Source organism: Myotis myotis, unplaced genomic scaffold (genome assembly GCF_014108235.1).
Source record: "Myotis myotis isolate mMyoMyo1 unplaced genomic scaffold, mMyoMyo1.p scaffold_m19_p_6, whole genome shotgun sequence".
Classification (NCBI taxonomy): Eukaryota; Metazoa; Chordata; class Mammalia; order Chiroptera; family Vespertilionidae; genus Myotis; species Myotis myotis.
Window position 1 is genome coordinate 92,659,517 of NW_023416368.1, and position 21,971 is coordinate 92,681,487.

The 21,971-nt window shown below is 43.7% G+C and overlaps 1 protein-coding gene and 1 non-coding gene across 2 annotated transcripts in view; one reads left to right on the plus strand and one right to left on the minus strand.

Moving 5' to 3' along the window:
* Positions 1-18,151, plus strand: part of DOCK5 (dedicator of cytokinesis 5) — a 206,434-nt gene extending 188,283 nt beyond the window's left edge. Inside the window, exons 45-52 of the mRNA XM_036314683.1 lie at positions 450-626; positions 4,178-4,261; positions 4,887-5,024; positions 6,639-6,805; positions 14,396-14,564; positions 15,207-15,345; positions 16,485-16,573; positions 17,103-18,151. Of these exons, the coding sequence (XP_036170576.1) occupies positions 450-626; positions 4,178-4,261; positions 4,887-5,024; positions 6,639-6,805; positions 14,396-14,564; positions 15,207-15,345; positions 16,485-16,573; positions 17,103-17,207 (1,068 nt within the window). The 3' untranslated portion in view covers positions 17,208-18,151. The remainder of the gene's footprint in view (positions 1-449; positions 627-4,177; positions 4,262-4,886; positions 5,025-6,638; positions 6,806-14,395; positions 14,565-15,206; positions 15,346-16,484; positions 16,574-17,102) is intronic.
* Positions 6,176-6,289, minus strand: LOC118659463. The gene has a single exon (XR_004968580.1). It is a non-coding gene; the product is annotated as a small nucleolar RNA SNORA23 (small nucleolar RNA).
* Positions 18,152-21,971: the final 3,820 nt, after the last annotated feature.

A 21,971-nucleotide genomic window follows, 5' to 3' on the forward strand; every position in this document is an offset into this window, starting at 1 on the left:
AAGTCCTTTACCTTTCCTCATGGGAGAAGCAGTGAACATTTGTGGTGGTGCTTCTGTCTTGGATCAGATATCCTGTTACTCTGTTGTCATTGATTTTCTCAAAAATTTCTAAGGAAGCTTTGCCTAAGAAACCATCATTATTATAGCTCCAACTTTTTTCTTCTCAGAATTTCTGTAGATGCTTTGCCCCCCAAATAATCATTCTATAGCTCCGATATTTAAGCCACCCTTATACTTTCAAAGGAAACTTTTAAAAGCTTATTTTTGCAACTTATAACACCATTTCAAATAAGTACGGTATCCTAAGAAACATAACCTTGACCAGCAAAAGCTCACTCTTCTTTGGTTGGTGGGAATTTTATACCTTATTAGGGGAATACTTGGGCTTTTTCCAGTCTCTGCTGTGGAGCTCACGAAGGGCCCTTCCCCTCCCATGCTGTCTGTCACAGGAGGAAATCAGTCCTCTGGAGAATGCCATCGAAACCATGGAACTCACCAATGAGAAGATCAGCAACTGCGTTCAGCAGCATGCCTGGGACCGGTCCCTCTCTGTGCATCCTCTCTCCATGCTGCTCAATGGCATCGTAGATCCGGCCGTCATGGGGGGATACTCCAACTATGAAAAGGTGGGCTGGGTCGCCCTGGCCAGTGTTGCCCAGTAGTTACTGTGTCAGCCCGTGCACCATAGGTCTTGGGTTCAATTACTAGTCAAGGGTACATACCTGGGTTGCAGGAGCATGTGCAGGAGGTAACCCTCTCTCTCTCTCTTTCTCTCCCTTTTCTCCCTCTCTTCTACTCTCTCTAACAATCAATAGAAAATATATCCTTGGGTGAGGGTTAACAAAAAAAACAATAGAAAAGGTAGGCTGAGTTCCCGGGACCCCACAGGACTCAAAGATCTGGGTGTCACCATGCCTCTCTGTGGCATTGTGCGGCTGATGAATTCATTTCTTACCACTTCTCTGAGAGACTTTCATTCCCCCTTTTTATATGAATAGCCAAGTGAAATTAATAAAAAGCTTGTTCCCAATCTCACAGCTCCTGGAGACCCTCAGCAGCCCGCCTGGGTTAGGCTACTGCCTGGAGAAGAGTCACTGAAAGATCAGTCAGACATACCGTCTCCAGTTGCTTCACCTGCTATTCTCTCCCCCTCCAACTCCCCTGGGAGGTGTAAGGGTGCAGGTGGGCCGACCACTGAGGACGCTCTGGGAGTGGAGCAGCGTGTGTGGGGGAGGCAGAGCACGCTGTGTTTAGAATTAGCCTCTAGGAATCCCACCCCCACTTGATGGGCCAGAGGATGTGTGGACAAATGCTGGCCAGGCTCTACAACTAAATTAGGTCAACTAAGTGTTGTATATGCTCCTCGGGGGACACATGAAAGGAGCGCTCCCCTGTGCTCCATTGCATAGGGTTGGGGTGGCACCATCTGCAATGGAGGGGATGCATCCAGTAAGTAAAGTCCAATTAAGGATCCAGTTGACCCTTGACTAGCACAGGTTTGAACTGTGCAGGTCCACTTCCACCTGGACGTTTTCATTAAGTATAGTTGGCCCTTCAGATCCCTGGCTTTCCCATCCGTGAATTCAGTCAACTACGAATAGAAAGCAGTACTTTCACATTCCCAGATACAGCTCGAAAATAGTTTTCCACCTGCAGTTGGTTAAATCTATGGACACGAAGGGCACACTGTAGAATAAAAAATTTCCAGGGATTTTCGACTGTGGGGTTCAGTGTCCCTAACCCCCTTGTTGTTTAAGGGTCAACTAATTAGTAGAGGCAGGCTTTGTAATTGTTAGGTACATTTTTAGTGGCTAAATAATTTTGGAATCCTCTTCTTGAAAATAAACATTTGGCTAGTACCCCGCTGTGCACTATCCTGGAGATTGACGGGTGGTCGGGGGAAGATGGATGGGAAGGGTCAGTGGACGTTAAGTGGGCTGATTCTCACCACCAGCAGTAAAATCCAGTTTGCCCTTGCTATGTTTCAGTAATAATTTCTAGTGTTACAGTGGAATTCAATAAAAAACTGGGATCCAAAATACGATCCTTTTTATACTATAACTAGGGGCCCAGTGTATGAATTCATGCACCTTGAAAGGAACTGTGGGCCGGAGGCTGCGGTGGGCACAGGGGCTAGTCTTGGCCCATCCTCCGCACCCCCGCCTGGCCCCTCCCACTGAAGCCCCACTCCTGCCACGGCTGCTCCCACACACTGACAGCACCTGCCCCGCTTGCACCTGACGGCACAGAGCAACTGGGGCCTGTGCCAGCAGCGGGTGCGAGCAGTGGCGACTGCCCCAATTGCCACTCAGGAGCAGGAGGTGGAGAAGCCCTCAGGTGCTATTGGGAATTTAGTTGCATTATATTATACTAGAGGCCCAGTGCACGAATTTGTACACAGGTGGGGTCCCTCGGTCTCACTGGCAATCGGGGCTATCTCGCCCAGTCCCAATCGGGACTGATGGGGGCCGGCCAGCCAGGGGGAGGGACCGTGGGAGATTGGCCGACCGCAGGAGGTTGGCTGTGGGAGCACACTGACCACCAGGGGGCAGCTCCTGCATTGAGCGTCTGCCCCCTGGTGGTCAGTGTGCATCATAGCTACCAGCCAATCGTCCAGTCATAACGGTCGCCTAGGCTTTTATATATATAGGTATCAGAAAAATTTTTTGAATTGTCAAAAATTTAAACTGCTTGTATTTGAAGATAGATGAAGATTTAAGCAAATACTACTTTTTCATTTATATCAACAGTCCCTCTGATTAAGAACCTCGCTAGAATGAGTGGCTGGGGAAATGTCCTTCCGAGGGCTGTGAGGAAGGAGCCCTGCCCCTCTCCTAGCTTCCGGTGATGGGCAGGCAGTCTCTGGGTTCCTTGGCTTGGAGATGACTGTCTTCTTGTTTCTCTTCACACAGTCTTTTCCCTGCGTGCATGTCTGTCTCCACAGTACCCCTTTCTAAAAGGTCACACCCTGAGGTGTCAGGGTGTAGGATTTCCCATGTGAATTTGGGGTGGAGGTGGGGGTTGGGTAACACAGTTGGACCTATAACATCTCCCCACAAGGAGAGAGTTTGTGCCTGTTCTGTTGTCCACACCAAATGGGCCGACCACTTCTTTAACTGTATCCTGTAGTTTCAGGAACCCTCGGCTTGTGTGTAATAGGGTGGCTTTCCTAGGCATGGAGCACGTGGGAGTGTTAATGAGAACACATTCCTAACTGAGTTCTTTGAAGGTTGGTCTTTGAAAGCACGCTCAGAAATGAAGGTACCGGGAGAAAATATAGAACTCCCAGTGTGAACGCTTATTGGAAATGTTCACTATAGAATTCTGTTTTCTTTCCTATGACTTCTGTCTTTTAGATGATCTGTGTAACTCCTATATTTATAGTTTGAGTTTTATTTTCCTATTACAGGGCCTTGGCCATGGGACTATGAATTTTTAATGATTATGTTATAGGTGATGTAATTTTGATATGTAATAAATGCATTTAACATTTTCAAAACATTTTACATCTTTGTCTCATATTGTCCTCAAAATAGCTTTTTGGATAGGTGGTTAGTAATAAAATACAGGTATTAATCTTCACTTAATATAGGAAAAAATTATAGTGCAGCCTGTATCACGTGATAGAGCAGAAAATCCATCAGCCACATCTCCAGTCTGTTAATTTTTTGCTCTCTTCTTTATAATACCTGTGTACTTAATCTGACACATAACTTTTTGATATGGTCATTTGGCCTTTTCTTAGTTTTTTGGAATAGTTATTTTAAGGAATGACATTCTAGCTCTCCCTCCAGGAGCAAGCTGGTGCCTTTCCCTTCCTCCTCCTTCTACCCCGCCCTCCCCCCAACCCCCACCCCCTTCAAAAAAAAAAAAAAAAAGAATGACATTCTTCTCTGCTCCTGAGTACTTGATTGGGGTGTGTGTGTGTGTGTGTGTGCTTATTGTTACGAATGTGCTCTTGGTAGAAACTGCATGATTCCAGAAGGACCACAAAATAGCACCTGCTTTTTTGAATTGTTCACTATGGATGCGGGCTGTGCTGTTACTTAGCCGTTCCTGGTTTATGACGTAGGACAGAAGGCATGTTTCAGCCTCCCAGCTTCCCTCCCCTCCTTTAGGGCCAAATACACAGACAGGTATGTGTTCTCATTAACTCTCCCATGTGTTCTGCTTTTAGGCTTTTTTTACAGAAAAGTACTTGCAGGAGCACCCTGAAGACCAGGAGAAGATCGAGCTGCTGAAGAGGCTGATCGCGTTACAGGTGTGCCCGCGGGTGGCGTGTGGCTGGGCAGCTCCCACTGTCCTCCGGGGGCGGCTGTGGGGCACGAGCGTAACATCTTCTCTAGGGCTCAAATCCACGGCTCACTTTTAGGGTTACTTTCCCTTTTTTAAAAAAGCACCATGGAATCACAACCTATCCCTTTGTTTGGCAAAGCGACCTAGGAATAGCAGCCATTAGACTGCACAGTGTTAAGAGGGGCCTTTTTAGAGATGAGACTCTAGGCCTGTGTCACCTGAGAGACGTTGGCCTGTCTTTCTCTTTCTCACTCCTTCAGTGAACAGTGGGAGAGAGTGCAGCCATCCACGCCATCGAAGGCTTAAGCCTATCGTTGCTCATCCACAGAAAGGCCCGGGCTCAGATGGGTTTGCCTTGTCTGGCAGCCCTCCGCCATTTAGGGCTTGCCTGTGTCCATGGGGCATGCATTTCTCTGCTTCTTTGACTCAAGGCGTTCAGCTCCCAAGCACTGCACTGACAAGTAGCTTTCTCATTTGATATGTGCTGTGTCTGCCTGTTTACCTGTCCATCCCCAGCCTCCGTCTTTCCCCAAATCTGAATGATCCCTCATCCAAAACCACATTGCAGTCTTTCCATGCCCTTTTTCCAGATGCCCCTGCTGACAGAGGGGATCCGCATCCATGGGGAGAAGCTGACCGAGCAGCTCAAGCCGCTGCACAACCGATTGTCCTCTTGCTTCCGGGAGCTCAAGGAGAAAGTGGAAAGGCTCTATGGGGTTATCACACTGGTAGGCTTTGTCTACGTAGCCTTTAAGCTTTCTCTGTTCTCTTATCTTTTACAGTATTGACTGGTTTTTCAGATGCCAAATGAGTCAAAGTAGCGGAGGTGGCATGAAAATAGGGGGCGGGTGATGGGGAGGTGGAACGTCAGAGAAGCCATGATCTACTGTTGACCTTCTACCATCCTCCTGCTACCAAGGGCTTCTCCAACTTGAACAACCCTCATAACCTTCTGGAAGGTTTGTGAAAACACAAGCTGCTGGGGTGGGCCCGAGAATTTCCATTGCTAACATGCTCCCAGGTGGTGCTGATGCGGCTGGTGCAGGGCCCGCGCTTTGAGAACGACTCTGTTAGAAGTTGAGGTGCCCCTGATCCCAGAAACTGGTTGTTCCTGTCCTGACTTAGCCCAATTCTTACAGTTTTTTTCTAATATATTTTTATTTTGATAAGTTTTCACTCTTGACACCTTTGAAGTGAGAAAGAATTGTGAAGGACATTTGCAATGCATGTAGCTGATTTCATAATTTTTTGACCATTCTAACACATTTCTCACAGCAACAAATTTCTGTTTTTCCTCTTGAGAAGTTGGGTGGGGGGTGCATGTGCTAACCTTTTCAGCAGTCAATTGTTTGCTTGGTCCCACCTTCATTTAGCTGCTCTTCTTAACGTGAGTTCACCTGCTCTATTTAACTGCCTTATTCCGGAACCTCCGATTTTCAGATTTTCTTCCTCAAATCAAGCTCTAGGTTTCTTTTCTGCACTTCTCTCTTCTCTTCCCATACCTCCATCTCCACTGCCTTTCATCTCTTTCCGTCATCCGAGTGTTCAATCATGAATTCCTGAAATTTGCCTCCTAACCTACCACCAGTTAGGAGTTTTCTCCTAGGAAAATTTGTCTTCCACACAAATTCCTAGATGGCAGGCAGAGACTGTGACTTTCACCTCATGAGTTTGGTTTCGATTAGACCCAGGTCAACATTAGCATGTAAATTTGAAATGGTGGCATGTAGGGTTCAATGTCCCACTGAGAAATTTCTCATGAGGGTAGGTCAGTGTTCCCGGACTCCCTGAGATTCACCAGGTTGAGATTCAGGTTTGCAGTTTCACTCTAAAACTTTTCTATTAGGCCAATATTCCTTTTCTTTTCTTTATTTTTTTTTTCTGTGTGGGAATTTGGAGGCTGGCCCGTGGTAAATTATGACCAATGAGACAACACTAGACCAGTACTATGACCCCAACTTACTCTTTGGCTGCATGATGTTTATAATACTCCACTTTTTTTTAATGCCTGAAAGAAGCAAATCTGGAAAAGCAGGCGGAGGATTTTGCTGTTTTATTGGTGGGCGAACATATTGGTTCTCTCTCTCCCATGTGGCTGACAGCAAATTACGGTGTATTTCTTCTAGTCTTAGAAACAAAGTAGGTTTAACGTAAGTTGTGTTTATAAATAAGAATATAAGTGCTTCATTATTTAACAACTGAGGCAGCACAGTCACCAGCCAATCAGAATGGGGTGCCAGCCCATACAGCTGGGCACTTGCCACAAGCAAACAGGAGGCCTGCACTCCTTCCTCTGGGCTGAGTTCTGGGCCAGCTAACTGGGAGGGGCACGTGTTCTCCAGCCACCCAACCTGACCGAGAGGAAGCAGAGCCGCACGGGGTCCATTGTGCTGCCCTACATCATGTCGTCTACGCTGCGGAGATTGTCCATCACCTCGGTGACGTCCTCTGTGATTTCCACCTCTTCCAACTCGTCCGACAATGCTTCCTCCAGGCCAGGATCCGATGGGTAAGGGTTTGATCTTTAATTGCCAGGAGGGGCGGGGTAACTCTTTCCAATATTTACTTTTGTTACCAAAGTGAGCCTTGGTCAATGTAGATACTTATCCTCACAAGGGAAATTATTCAGAGTTCATGGGTTATTAGCCTTTGGGTCATTCTTATTTTCTCCCTCATGAGGAATACCATTATTTACATAATGATAACAACAGCTATGAAAAACAGGGGTGGGGGGAGAGGGAACCATAACAGTATCACATCCTAACATTGACCTAATCACATTCTGATTGATTTTTTTCACAATAACTTGTAGTTATTGCTTCATTTTTTATCATTTTAATTTTAAAAAATAATTTTAAAATTAAATTTATTTCATGAATAGTTAATCTAACCCCAAGATATGAAATTCCAAAGGTACAAAAAGCTTTATCATGAAGCATCTCCCATCGACCCCTGCCTCCCAGCTTACCAGGGCCGCTCTGCAGAGGCAGGCGATGTTAGCGTCCAGGTTCCTGCTGCCTTTCCAGCAGCTCCTCACAGGTGCACAGCAATACCTCAACACGCATTTCTCCCCACACTTTCTTATTCTATGAACAGCAGCGTGTAATACTCTGTTTCCCTTGCTTTTTTCACTTACAAGATCTTTAAATTATTCCATTTCAGAGCATAGAGAGCCCCTCTTTACTTCGAGCTGCAGACATGTTGTGGTGTGTCTGCACTGGATACATGCCACCAGAGCCTGTTGGCGGTCATTTAGTTGATGCAGCAACTAGGAATCTTAAAAATCAGTTATTTTTCAAATATATAAATATATCCACATGAGAAAAATTCCCAAAGTAAAATTGCTCTGTCAAACCTATATAGTTGCAATTTCCAAAATTATTTCTAAACTGACTTCCATAGAGATTATACCAATTTACAATCCCACCAGCAGCATACATGCCTGGTCGGTCACCTGCACCTTGCCACCAAATTGTATATTACCAGTCTTTTAGATTTTTGCCAATCTGGTAGGTGGAAAATATTTTCTTGGAATAGGGATTTTTTTTTATTTATCTTGTATGAAGTTTATCATTCTTTCACCTGTTTAGTAGCTGTTTGTGTTTTGTTTTCTATGAACTGTGGTCAAATATTTTGTGTACATTTTCTGTTGGATGTTGGCCATGTCTGTGATATGAGTTGAATGTTTCCTGTAATTTCTCCTTTGTTTTTTGAAATTTTATTCTTTAATTATAGTTTACATTCAGTATTATTTTGTATTAGTTTTAGGTGTACAGCATAGTGGTTTGGTTAAATCTCCTTGTCATATATATATATATATATATATATATATATATATATATATATTATATCATATATTATATATCATGTATTATATATATACATATATATTTTTTTTAATTGATTTCAGAGAGAAAGGGAGAGGGAGAAAGAGATAGAAGCATAAATGATGAGAGAGAATCATTGATCAGCTTCCTCCTGCACACCCCACACTGGGCATTGAGCCTGCAACCCGGGCATGTGCCCTGACCGGAAATCCAACCGTGACCTCCTAGTTCATAGGTTGATGCTCAAAAATTAACCACTGAGCCACACTGGCTGGGCAGATCTCCTTATCTTTTGACTTCACTTCTAATTTTTTAGTTCTGACTTTTTTATGTAATCAAGTATATTAATGTTTGATCTTATAACTTCTGCATATAATATCATGACGGAAGGCCTTCCCTACAAGAAACTAATTTTAGGGTTTCACTATTCACAATTAAATCTGGATTCTTTGGAATTTAATATAAAGTGTGAGGTATAAAGCCAACTTTTTCTCCTCATACAACTACCCAGTTCTTTCTATAACATTTAGTAAGCAAGCTGTCTTCTCTATTGATTTAAAATGTCAACCTTATAAAAATATCACACTCTTATATGTTCTTTAGCCTATTTGTGGACTCCCCCCCCTTTTTTTTTTTATCTACCTTTGTGTTTATCCACTGCTGTTATGCAGTTTTAATTACTATAGACTTTAAAGATTTTTAGCATCTAGTAATCCTTTTCCGAATTTACCTGCCTAGTTTTACCCATTGCTCACTTTGGGATTAATTTGTCTACGATCCCCTTTTACATTCCATTTATGGACTGACTTTAGGAGGATGGGTGGCTTTGTGATACGGAGCTTTCCTTGCCAGGAGCACAGAGTGCCTTTCCACAGCCTCAAATTTAAAATATTTTGAAGGAGTGCATTTGTGACGTGTTCTTTTGTTTTAAAGGTATTATTTTAAAATAGTATTTTGCTAATTATAAAGTTAATATATGTACATGTAGGCATTTTTCAAAGTATTAGAAACTTTTAAAAGAATAAAGGCTTATAACTTTGTCACTCAGAAGTAACCGCTGTTAAGTTTGAGTTGATAATACAGGAAAAGTACATAGACATTGTACGTAAGTGCAGAAGCATTGCAGGTACCGTTTTGTGACCTGCCTAAGTGAATATGTATGATGAATACCTAACTTCATTGTGTAACTTCATTATGTATTTTAGTGTTGAAATAAGTCAAGCCACCTGACTCACCATTTACTCATAGATCTGTAATTTCATATTATAACACACAAAAATAACCTGTCCAATGGCTCCCTACCCGGAAATCAAATGTTTAGTATTCCAAAATTGCTAATCCATCCTTTTCCGTGACGTGGGTAGCTCTACATAGTTACAATTATAGCAAAAATATAGTTTGGTAATTTGCTTTTCCTCTTTCTCTTTTTATTATCAGCATTTTCCGTGTTGCTATGTAATTAAATATAATTTTTCATAGATACATACCATTGCATTGTACAAATGTACCTTAATTCATCCTTCTCCTACTATAAAATATTTAAGCTGTGTCATTATTTCTAAACAGATAATCATAAAAGTTTATTGTAGTTCGATATAAAACATTAGTTTGTATCAATATAAAATGCATTTTTGTTATTAAGAGTTGTAGCAAACATGCGTACATGTACATCTAACTTACTGATTATATTAGGATGCATTCTCAGATCACTTCTTGGCCTTTTGGTGAAGATCAAATGAGGAATGCATTTCTGGAAGCTCGCATTACTTAGTCAGAGTGTGAGGTTTTGTGGTAATTCTTAACATACTAAATACCAATATGCAATGCCATATGCGATATAGGAAATACAAGTGATTATATAATTTTTATTATATATTCACTAATATTAAGTATTTGCCCTGTATTTAATCTTTTGAAGTCCTAAATATTAAATAATTCCTGAATCATTTATTTTTTTCTCTTCTGTGGGTTTTTTCATGCCATAAAGAGATACTACCTGCTTTAGAAAGCATAGAAATTCTGTGCTGTTCATGAACTCCTTTTTGAAATACACTCTGTCCCATTCAAAAAAGCAAAGTTTGGAAGTTGCTATTGAAAACCAGAGACTCCATAATCGCGGATACAGTAGGGCAGTAAACAAAGCAGGTGAATGGGGTTCTCTTTGTGTGGGAACCCCAGGCAAGTGGGTTATTGCTCTTGCCCAGGTTTCCCCAGTGAGCACGAAGTCGTCATTGATAATATTTTCTAACATTTATTTAGAATGTGTCTTTAAAACAGCTCAAACGGATTCACACCTGATGACCCTGAGTCTCCTATCGCCAGTGTTATGGCACAGTATTCATTAAACTTCCGTGGTGATATGGGTGTTCCATCTGTACGGGATCAATTCTTCATTGGCAGAAAGTAGAATGTATCCATCCTGTTTGGCAAATGGGAGACTAAGGCCCAGAAAGAGAATTGCTTTATGAAACACGATGCATCTTGTTAAGGAAGCCGGAGTGATTACACAGCTGGCCAGCTAAGTGCCTGCTTAGAGCACCACGAAGTAGGGGCTCCAAACCAAACTTTAAAAAAATTTAATCTTTGATGTTTCGGGAAAATTGTTGAAGTTGTCGTTATAAGAAAAAAATAACTCAGACACTGTGGGACTGTAAATAACTATATATTGCTGTTTAGTGGTTTAATTTGGTTCATAATTAGGCCCTACTGAAACTCACATCTCTTTGACTGTTGATTTAGTGACTCACAGTCTTTTACCTTTATTCTCAGTCTCTCAAGTAAAGTAATAATTGATCCGGTAGAGTCTTGGGTGATGATTGTTTTTCTCTCTGTAACAATTGGAAAATACCAAAAAATAAAAAATTCAGATTTAATCTTTTAAAAAATAAATTTAAAAAGTGATTCAGAAGAGGAGAGAATAATTTGAAATAAGAAAAAAAAATTGCATTCTAGAAGCATCTCCCATTGTGACTCCAGTGGTTCCTTAATCGAACTTCTCTGGGACGTTCTCATCCTGCCACACAGAGGGAAAATCTATTTTGTAGAAAGGGCACCTACACCTTAAAGGGCTTAAAATGACGTAAGAAGCATATCAACCAAATACACTGAATGAATCTTGTTTGGATCCTGATTCAAACAAACCACTTACAAAAACAGTTATCAGACAATCAGGGAATGGGACCATTGACTGGATGTTTGATGAAATGATTACTTTTTTAGGAATGATGGCGGGACTGTAGTTATGAAGATAGGGCTTGTCTTATAGAAATAGGCGCTGAAATATTTATAGATGAGATGATGTGACACCCAAGAGTCACTTCCAGCTAATCTATGGGCGGGAATAGACTGGGTGTGTAAGAAACAAGCTTGGCCGTAAGTGATCATTTTTGATGTTTATATAGAAGTTTATTATTATTATCTCCACTTTCTTATATGTTTGGAAATTTTCAAAATAAAATGTAAAAAATTTTTTCCAGATTATCCTCTCCAAATAACTTGTTTTAATATTTGTGTATTTAATAACTAGTGACACTAAAATTTTAAAAAATTTTTGGATATTTTTTATGAAACACTTGTTTATATCCTTTGACAAGTTTAAAATATTTTAACTCCTCATATTTTCCTTTTTGATTTGTAAAAGTCCTCATATATTAAAGATATTTGCCATCAAAAATAAAATGGCAGCCCTGTCCGGATAGCTCAGTTGGTTAGAACATCGTCCTAATACGTCAAGGTTGCCAACTGGTTCAGTCCCTGGTCAGGGCACATACAGGAAGCAACCAATACTTGCGTAAATAAGTGGAACAACAAGTCAATGTCTCTCTCTCTCTCAAATCAACTTAAAAAAATATGTATAGCAAATAGTTTTAGTTGACTGATGATGCTTTCAGCTGAACAGAAGCTTTTAATTTTTAGATACTAAGAGCTGATCGCTGTGGTTTTTATATTGTCTTATTTATACCAAAAATGTCTTTTTAAATAGGCTTTGTTTTTCAGAGCAGTTTCAGGCTCACAGTGAGTTCGAACAGAAGGTGCAGAGTTCCCGTATACACTGCCCCCACGCGCACAGCCCCCCATATACACTGCCCCCACGCGCACAGCCCCCCATATACACTGCCCCCACGCGCACAGCCCCCATATACACTCCCCCCACGTGCACAGCCCCCCATATACACTGCCCCCACGCGCACAGCCCCCCCTTGTCAGCATCCCCACCAGGGTGGTGTACTTTGTCAGTTGAGGTGCCGATAATGGCACATCCTCACCATCCAAAGTCCATAGTTTCCATTAGGCTTCACTCTTGGTGTCGTACATTCTGAGTTTTGGTAAATGTGTGATGACATGCATGCACCATTGCAGAATGATCTCACTGTCCTAAAAGCCCTCTGCGCTCTACCTGTGCATCCCTCCACACTTCTTATTTTTATGAAGCAAAACCTACCAATTTGAAATCAATTTAGGAATTATTAAATACCTATTCCAGCCCAGGCTGGGTGGCTTAGGTGGTTGGGGCGTCATCCCATACACCAAAAGGTTCCCGGTCAGGGCACATACCCAGGTTGTGGGTTCAGTCCTCAGATGGGGTGTGTACAAGAGGTGGCTGGTCAATGTTTCTCTCTCACATGGATATGTCTCTGTCTCCCTTTCTCTCTCTCTAAGATTAGTAAACATATCCTTGGGTGAGGACTAAAAAATAAATACCCATTCCTAAGCTCTAAATGATACCCATCATAAAGATGTATCTTTTTAAGCACCCTCCCCCATTTTCTATTTTTATTTTTTACATTTTTGGCACATTTGTTTCTCTTCTCTGTCTTTCCCCCTCCCTCTTACCTCACTGTGCCATTTGAGCTTAGGTTACAGACATCATAATGTAAGAACAGGCATATTATCTTATACTAGAGGCCCAGTGCATGAAATTCGTTCACTGCGCCCTCTCACAGTCCAGGACCCCTCGCTCCTTACAGCTCACCTGCTCTCTCACCTTAGCACTGCTGCAGAGGTGGGAGAGGCTCCCGCCAATGCCACTGCACTCGCCAGCCGTGAGCCTGGCTTCTGGCTGAGCGGCGCTCCCCCTGTGGGTGCACACTGACCACCAGGAGGCAGCTCCTGCATTGAGCATCTGCTCCCTGGGTGGTCAGAGCGCATCATAGCAACTGGTCGTTCTGGTCATTCTCCCATAACGGTCACTTAGGCTCTTATTATATAGATAACCACTCCCTGCAGAACAGCCTGAAATTTGACATTGACATAATACTTTATGTTACAACTCATATTGCAGTTTTGTCAGTTTTCCAATGTCTTTTATAGCAATTTCAGGCACAGGATCCAATCAGGATTATATATGGCATTTAACCATGTCTCTTTGTTCTTTATTAGGACAGTTTCCTTAGTCTTTCCTTGTCTTTCACAATATTGACATCTTTGAAGATTGTGAGCCAGTTGTTTCATGGAACCTCCCTTCACCCGGGAGTTTCCTTGTGCTTAGGATCCGGTTGTACAGCTTTGTGTGATGAGCTCTTTTCCGGTATTACATCCAGAAGCACATTAAGTCCCTTTTTCTCTCAATGGTGACGTTAATTGATCATGTGGTTAAGGGTTTGTTCATTTATTTTCTGTGTAGTTACTATTTTTCCCTTTGTACATAAAAAAAAATAATTTGTGGAGTGATATTTTGAGACTCTCCTGTTTCTCATAAAACTCACTCTATACGTAGGATCTAATTTTGGTTCTTGAATCAACATTTACTGATGTGCTTGAAAATCTCTCATTGCCATTAAAAACCATTTAAGGAATACTCAGATTCTTTTGTAATAACTTTACAAGGAAGGTACTATTATTACCCCCATTTTACAGATAAGGAAAGTGAGGTATAACAAGGTTATCTGCCCAAGGTCATCCAACAAGTAAGTATAGGTAGGGTTTGAACACGGTTGTCTGACTGCAGAGCATGTGCTGTTATCTTCTACACAAAGCTGCCCATTGATCTTTTACTGTGTGACTTCTGTCTTTGCCTGTAAGTGTAATAAGACCTTCTCTTCCTGAGATAAAATAGTCACTAATATTTTCTTCCTGTACTTTGGATGGTCTCACTTCTGTACATGTTTACCTTGAGAAGTTCAGTTGGCAGCTGGAAATTCAGCTTTAGAACCTGAGAGGGAGGTCACAGGTCAAGATTAGGTTAAGGAGTCATCACCCCTGGTCTTTTTGGAGTAAATGTGGATTGTTGGGTGACCAGTGTGTAGTGATATGTCCGTGTTCTCTGCTGATAGGTCGGTCCTGGAGCCACTTGTAGAGCGCAGGGCCTCGTCAGGTGCCCGAGTGGAAGATGTGCCCCTCAAAGAGGACAGTGAGAACCGGATCAGCAAGTCCAAGAGAAAAGAATGGAGCATGAGCAAGTCCCAGGTCATTGCAGAGAAAGCGCCAGAGCCTGACCTGATGGTAAGAAAAGGGGTGGGGGCACGCGACAGAGGTTTTCCAGAGCATTCCCTGTAGCCAGGGACATCGCCATTCACCTCACAGCTCCGAGTCAGCAGACAGAAGCGTAGCCATGGCTTTCCCAGGCCCCGCAGCCGGTGGCAGGGGCAGTTCTCAGCCTGTGCTAAGAAAAGCCTGCTCAGAGAATCTGAGTCTCTAAGTCAACAATGGCGTAAGATCTTGGACCACAGTGTAAACATGTGGTTCTCGCCACCATGTTCCATGAGTCCGTCTAAACATTGTCGTTTCTCTTCTTTTAACTTAAAAAAAAAATAAAAGGTACTTTTCCTTCCGTAAAGCCACATCAAGTGTGGCCAGACCAGCTTTCCCTGAGAATCAGGGTGGCTCACTTCCAGCCTAAACGACACAATCCAACTGTGGTCAAAACCAAGTCCACAGCCGGCCAGGAAACACCCTGTGGTTCGGGAATTGCTGTTAGTGTCTTTGCCGGGGTGGCCACCTCATGGGAATGTGCTAAGCTTGAAATGGCTCCCGGAATTACGCCTTTAACACGTTTCTGCTCAGCAGACAAGGTTGTTCAGCATTGATGAGTTCAGCCGTCCTCACCGTGAGTACATTTTCCTGTTTCCCCCACCCCCATGCTAGAGTCCAGCCAGAAAAGCACAAAGGCCCAAGAGTCTCCAGCTGTTGGACAATCGGCTGACACCGTTTCATGGTTCTTCACCTCCTCCGTCAACACCCTTGAGCCCGCCTCCCCTCACTCCTAAAGCTACCAGGACCCTAAGTAAGTTTGTTGTTGTTTTTTTTTAATATTTTTTTTATTGATTTCAGAGAAGAAGGGAGAGGGAGAGCGAGAGAAAAATCAATGATGAGAGAGAATCATTGATTGGCTGCCTCCTGCATGCCCCCTACTGGGGATCGAGCCTGCAACCCGGGCATGTGCCTCTGACCTGAATCGAACCTGGGACCCTTCAGTCCACAGGCTGATGCTCTATCCACTGAGCCAAACCAGCTAGGGCAGTAGGTTTTCCTATATATGAATCCCTTATATTCATTTTACTAAAAATGGAGTGTATTTATGAATCTGAGCAGTTTTTTTCCAAAACAGCCACAAGGTATATGCAAAGCTGGTCCAGTTCAGTGGTCATGGGTATAGTGCAGTTAGACTAGTCCCCGCCAAACCAAGGAGCCCTCCGGTTACTAGGACTCATTAACCTTTTCTTTAGTGCTCCAAGGGGCGCCACTCCCCTTTCCAATTATGAAAGTCTAACTGAGGTAGATCCAGGCAGGACCAGAGAGGATGCAAGTTCCTTATGACCTACTGACTAGATAGCCCTGTACCTTATCTAGGGAAGGGTCCAAAGTGAGGGCAAGAAATAGGCCCATAAGCTCCTCGCGGCCACACGGCCTGAGGAGAATTCCAAGGCACCCTTGGTAAGGGGAGCACTGCAGGGTAAGTCGCTGCGCCAAACGGGAGACAGTGGTCAACCAAGAGCTAGAGAGAAGCAGGTGAGGTTTCCTGGAGGAAGTGGGTATCGTACCCTTTAAAGGATAAAACAGACAGTTCAGTTACATTTAACTCGTACTTATAGGCCACCTATTATGTGACTTTTAAGCACTTGGGGAACGTCAGAGAACAGAGTAATACCCTAAGTCCTAGGAAATGTTTTCATCATCAGTTTAATGGTAAAAACCCTGAACGAAAAGTGGAATTTTTATAGCAGAACTTCTTGTGAAGCCTTCCGGGGAATGGAGGGCACTGCCTTTGTCACTAGGGGTAAGCAGGTCTTCATTCCGTCCGCAGAAAGCATGGACTATGAGCTTAGCAATTTGGCTGGTTGGTTCAGGTGTTACCTGGCAACCAGAAGTTCCATGAGAATCCTTATGAATTCTTTGTCTTCATCTCCTTTGTCTCCTTTCTAGGCTCCCCATCTTTGCAGACAGATGCGCTGGTGACTGCTACTGTGCCTCCTCCCCCTCCCCCCAAAAGCAGCCAGCGGAGCTCCTCAGAGGTATGGGCCCTGGGGCGGGAGAGCACCCTCGTGGGAACGCAGCCTTGGCCTTCCCGGCTTTTTAGTGGACAGGCTTCCCATAGGACGTGTCACTGCTCAATTCTTGGTTCTTCCTGAAACCATAAAAGCGAGGGCAGCTTTCGGCGGGAAGGAGCGGGCGCAGGGAGGCCTTCTCATCTGATGGAAGCGTGAGCGTTCCTCCGTTCCCCACCCAGGGTGGAGCGGGAAAACAGGCAGCGTTCCCGTTTACACTTAGTTTACTTCTGAGTGGGTGACGGTCATTCCAGAATGGCCTCTGGTAGGTTGCCGTCATCCCTTTAACAAATGTTATTGAGCGCCAAGTACCCACGTGTTGGGGATAGATCAGTGCTGGCGTATAACAGATCAAGGCAAACGGGAGGATACGTCAGCCTCACTTCCCTCCACTTGGCAAAGGTTAGCTAGAAGCTGAAGCAGAGCTGGAAATGTGGAGGAGAAGGCAGGCTTGGGAAGAAAGAGGACTCATGTCTCCTTCCCCTTGCTCCCTCAGATTGCTCCCCCGCTGCCCATGCGAAGAGAAGCCAAAGTCCCACCCCCACCACCTCCCAAAGCTCGGAAATCCGGCGTCCTTTCTTCTGAGCCTGGACCCCAGTGAAGACCGTGTCCTCTGAAACGCAGAGCGCCTTGGACAGCTGAGGCCGTGTCCTCCCGGTGCCGGGCCCCTGCTGACTGCCTTTCCTATTCTGGGAGGAGGCTCACCAGCTCATAACGTTTAGTTCTTTCCTACCTTCTGTCCGATCGTGCCTGAGGCCATGCGACAGTTTTAATCCACGTGGAATTCCACAATTGCCTGTCCTGTGCATTTCTCAAGAGAGCGAGCTCCCTCCCCCTCATTAAATTTCAGCCTCAGCGCAGCGCCAGCGGGACCTGCTAAAGCCTGGAAAGGTCCTGTGGTGGTGGCTGGAGCGACCCCAGGAACCCACTCCTTGGACGCATTTCTTGCTCTGCTGCTGCTGAACAGTTGTGCTTGTGGCATAGTTTTCTCACGTGGATGTCTGCCACCCCATATAACCTATTGGGAGAGACTGATATCAAGTACTTTGAAATAATTATAACTTTCTATGTCTACTGTGTCTTTTTTGAGGAAAAGAACATCTTTTTTAATGAAGACTGGATGCTCTCAAGTATGAATGGCTGTCATTATTGACAAACCATGGACTCTCGTGAGCCCCAAGCTCCTGTGCCCCTCACCCGCGCCCACTTGTGTAAGAGGGAAGCTGTCCGCGCCCCTGGGGGGTCCACCCCACTCCCACTGGGGGCCCTCACTGCACAGCAGTGGTGCCTTCCTACTGTGACTCCTTCAAAATTCTTTCTTTTGCACAAACAGTTTCTTGTCCTGTTAGCTCTTCTGAGCTCAAATCACTGGATATAAGGGACTTAGAAGCCCAGGTTCAACAGTTTCTCTTCCAGCCCCCGTTTGGATGGCTCGGCAGCCCCTCTCTGCAGCCTGATTTTACCCCGGAGAATACAGTGCAATACCACCTTTTGATTATTTATTCCTCTTGATTGTGGATTTAATCTGATTATGTGTTTATGGTACTAATGTGATTTAGGTGATCAAATGTCGCCTACACACACATCAACAGCCACACAAATTAAAGACATTTTGAGATAGAAGGGCCTTAAAAGTCATTCAAACAACCCCCTTCTTTTGTAGATAAGGAAATTGAGGTTAAACACAGATAATCCTACTAGAGACTCTTACTAATAACCCAGCTTGCTAATTGAGACCATACCCAGATAACACTTATATGTAGAAGACAATGCTGACAAACTCTTTAATGCATACCCTTAGCTAGATCAACAACGGAAATGGCCCAGGTATTTCTATCCTACGTTGGTGTTTGTGGCCAACTAGACAACCTATTGACTATGGATCCCCTAGGTCAACATGTGGGGGATTCAACAGGGCCTCTCCTATACGTGGTAGAGTCCCCTTTCTTCAAGGCAGAGAGAATTTCCCCTCTGAGAATTTGGGTTTGCTTGCCTAGGTCAGTGTTTGTGTGCTTGTCTGGCCACCCCTCTTTTAGGAGAGACAGACTCATTCACCACAGGGTCAGGGGAATAGACCTCTCAGATATATCCTTCGTTCCTCAAGAAGTGAGGATGCATATTTTATTTTTTTAAATACGTTTTTGTTGATTTCAGAGAGGAAGGAAGAGGGGGGGAGAGAAACATCAATGATGACAGAGAATCATTGATTGTCTGCCTCCTACATGCCCCCGACTGGGGATCAAGCCCGCAACCCAGGCATGTGCCTGACCGGGAATCGAACCGTGACCTCCCTGGTCCATAGGTCGATGCTCAACCACTGAGCCGCTGAGGCCGGGCATGACTATGCATATTTAAAACGGTGGGGAAAGGGCTGGTCTTCACCCACGAGAACCTACAGCGTGGTGTAATGGAAAGAGCCTGGGCTTTGGAAGTAAACCCATTTGGTTTCAAATCATCAAACTCCCCCAAATTATTTGAAATTTTCGGGGCTTCCATTTCCTCACCTCTCAAAATGGGAATAATACTTGCCACACAGGATGCTGGGAGGTTCCAATGAGATTAACATGTGAAGTAGTAGGCACTCACCTAATGGTCCTTTCTTTTCTCTGCTCGGCCAGAGTAAGGCCTGGGCCTCTCTAGGAGTATTATTGATATTCTGTATTTTTTTTAAGATCATTTGGAATGTGAGTGCCGGTTACTTCTGCACGTACAGTCCCTCTCATCTTGTGGAGCCTTTTACATAATTACTTATGACTGGAGATACAGTGATAAGAACCGAAGGGGATTTTATTAGTAAGTGGAAAGAACTCAAGAAAACGAAACTGAGAAAGAGAAGGAGCAGAAAGGCCATGCAGGGCTTGGGCAGAGCCTGGAGCCACCTCTGAGAAACTGCCCCGCACACTGCCTGGAGGGGACCCGTATGCCTCACCCACTTTTCGTGCTGCCATTAAGACAGAACGATGTAAACGGGACAGAAGGAAAAACTCAAGCGTGTTCTTGCAGCGTGGGAGCGAGTCCTGGTGCACACATGCCAGATACCTTCCCTTTCTTATTATAACATTTCCCATGTGGTTCCTTTCCCACATTAAAGAGAACGTAGGGTCTCTCCTGCTGAACAGAAGGGATTCTAGGTAATGTCCTGAATAATAGATTACAGGACATTGGAAGGTTCATCTCCTTGGGAAGCCATTGGATTGGGTAGGGAAGAGTGATATTTGACAAAAGGTCATGAATAAGGTGTGTGCTGAAGTCACAAAGAAAGGCTGAAAGAAATGCCTTGATTCTGTTAAATATAGGAGAGATGAGGGGCAGGGATAAAAAGAAAAAGAACTACCCTAACCGGTTTGTCTCAGTGGATAGAGTGTCAGCCTGTGGACTGAAGGGGTCCCAGGTTCGATTCCAGTCAAGGGTATGTACCTTGGTTGCGGGCACATACCAGTAGGGAGTGTGCAGGAGGCAGCTGATCGGTGTTTCTCTCTCATCGATGTTCCTAATTCTCTATCCCGCTCCCTTCTTCTCTGTAAAAAATCAATAAAATATATTTTTAAAAAAACCAAACTTACGTTCCCTGAGAAGAACTCTGGAGTATTGAAAAACATTGAAATTAGCCCCAAATTGTCACAACCCTAGTGAATATTGGTTTATGAGATATTTTTAATCTCCTTTGTCCTGGTGACTTTTCTTGCTTTGATTTTTTTTTTCCAAGAATTGTTTCATTCAACATATATTAGGCTTCTGTTAAATAGCAGGCACTGTACTAGACCCCAGGAAGAGGCAGTTCAGTGTCTTCAGTGGGAGCAGCCCCGGGATACAAAGATTGTTGTGTGTTGGGGGATGGGAAGTGAGTGGTATTAAAGGAAAGTGAAACCAAAATAAATAAGGCTCCTGGGCCATGCTGCCCTCCCCTCCACCTTCACACCTGATTCCAGAATTGCAGCAATTTTCTCCTGCCAGGGACACCCTTCAAAACTTGCTGTCACACTGCAAATCCTTAAGGAAAAACAAGAACTAAAGCAAGATTTGAGATAATCTACCTTTGTTAGCTTTCCAAGCTGCAAGAATCCTTGCCCTCCAGCTACTCCAGATCATGGGGCCATTCCTTATTTTAAAATCGAGGCATAACTTTTATACAGTTAAGTGCTCAAGTCCTAGTGTACAGATGGATGACATTTAACTGGTATACACTCATGTCACCACCTCTTGGATCCAGACGTAATCGACTTCAAATTTGTTCCTCCTTTCCTCTCATTCTTAGGTGTAATGAAAAGGAAAGAAAAACTCCACCATCAACACAAAACAATAGCATAACTTTTGGCAAGTCAATATGTAGTCCAGTCATATTGGGCCTCAGTTTCCTCATGTAAGAAATATATATACATACTGAGGTTACATAATTTTTAGAATCCTTTCAATCCTAGCTTTCTTTTATTCTAAGTAAATGAAGGCAAGTTTGAAAGAAACGAAGTTTCTGTAGGCTTTTAAGTCAATACACCATGACCAAGTGGGATTTTAAAATTAAGTTGGAAAAGGTAAGTTCCTCTTTGGGTGGGTTGAGATTGGAACGCCACTTCTAATCTACAAAAGGAAAAAGTTTTCCTTCCATGTTGATGATTTCAGGCTGATTCTTAATAATTCAGCCAAAGTTGTTCTCCAATAGTCCTGCCCAAACTCATCCATTAGCCATGTTTTGAGTTGTTCATTTCAACTTTGTCAAAAGCCCTGTTGCCATGATTTTTGTAAACTACTTGGGATTCAAACATGGATAGTTAGGAAAATGTGCATTGAAGTAGAAAAATTGTGTTCAGATTTGCTGTTATTTATTTTTTAAATTAAAAATGGAAGTGCATTTTAAAGTTCATTGTGTGTTCAGTTTATTATCTATATCTATAAAAGCCAAGTGACTGGAATGGCGAATGACAGTCACTATGACACACATGGGGGCCCCGATTGGCCCCCCACCCTGATTGGGGGTGGGGCCGGCAGGCCAACCTCCCATGTCCTCCTCCCTGCTGGTCCGGGCCTGATCGGGCTCCCATCAGGCAGGCTGGCAAGACCCCCTCTAGTATGTTAATGAAATGAAATCATTTCTGAACTCCTTTTTATTGAAGCCTCCTTTATGACACATCCCACCCAGAGTCCCTTCTGGCCTCCTTCAGTGCAGGTCTATTAAACTTGCACTTGGGGGATGACTATCTTTGCCTCAAAGCAATAAAACTGCAAATTTTTGGTTCTTTCCCTGCCCCCACCTCTCCATCCATCCCTTTGGCATCTGAGCTGACTAGTTCATTCAATACAATACGTTCTATTTCTTTACTCGTTCACCACAGATAATTAGGCAGAGGTAAAAGGGAAAAAAAGAGGTTAA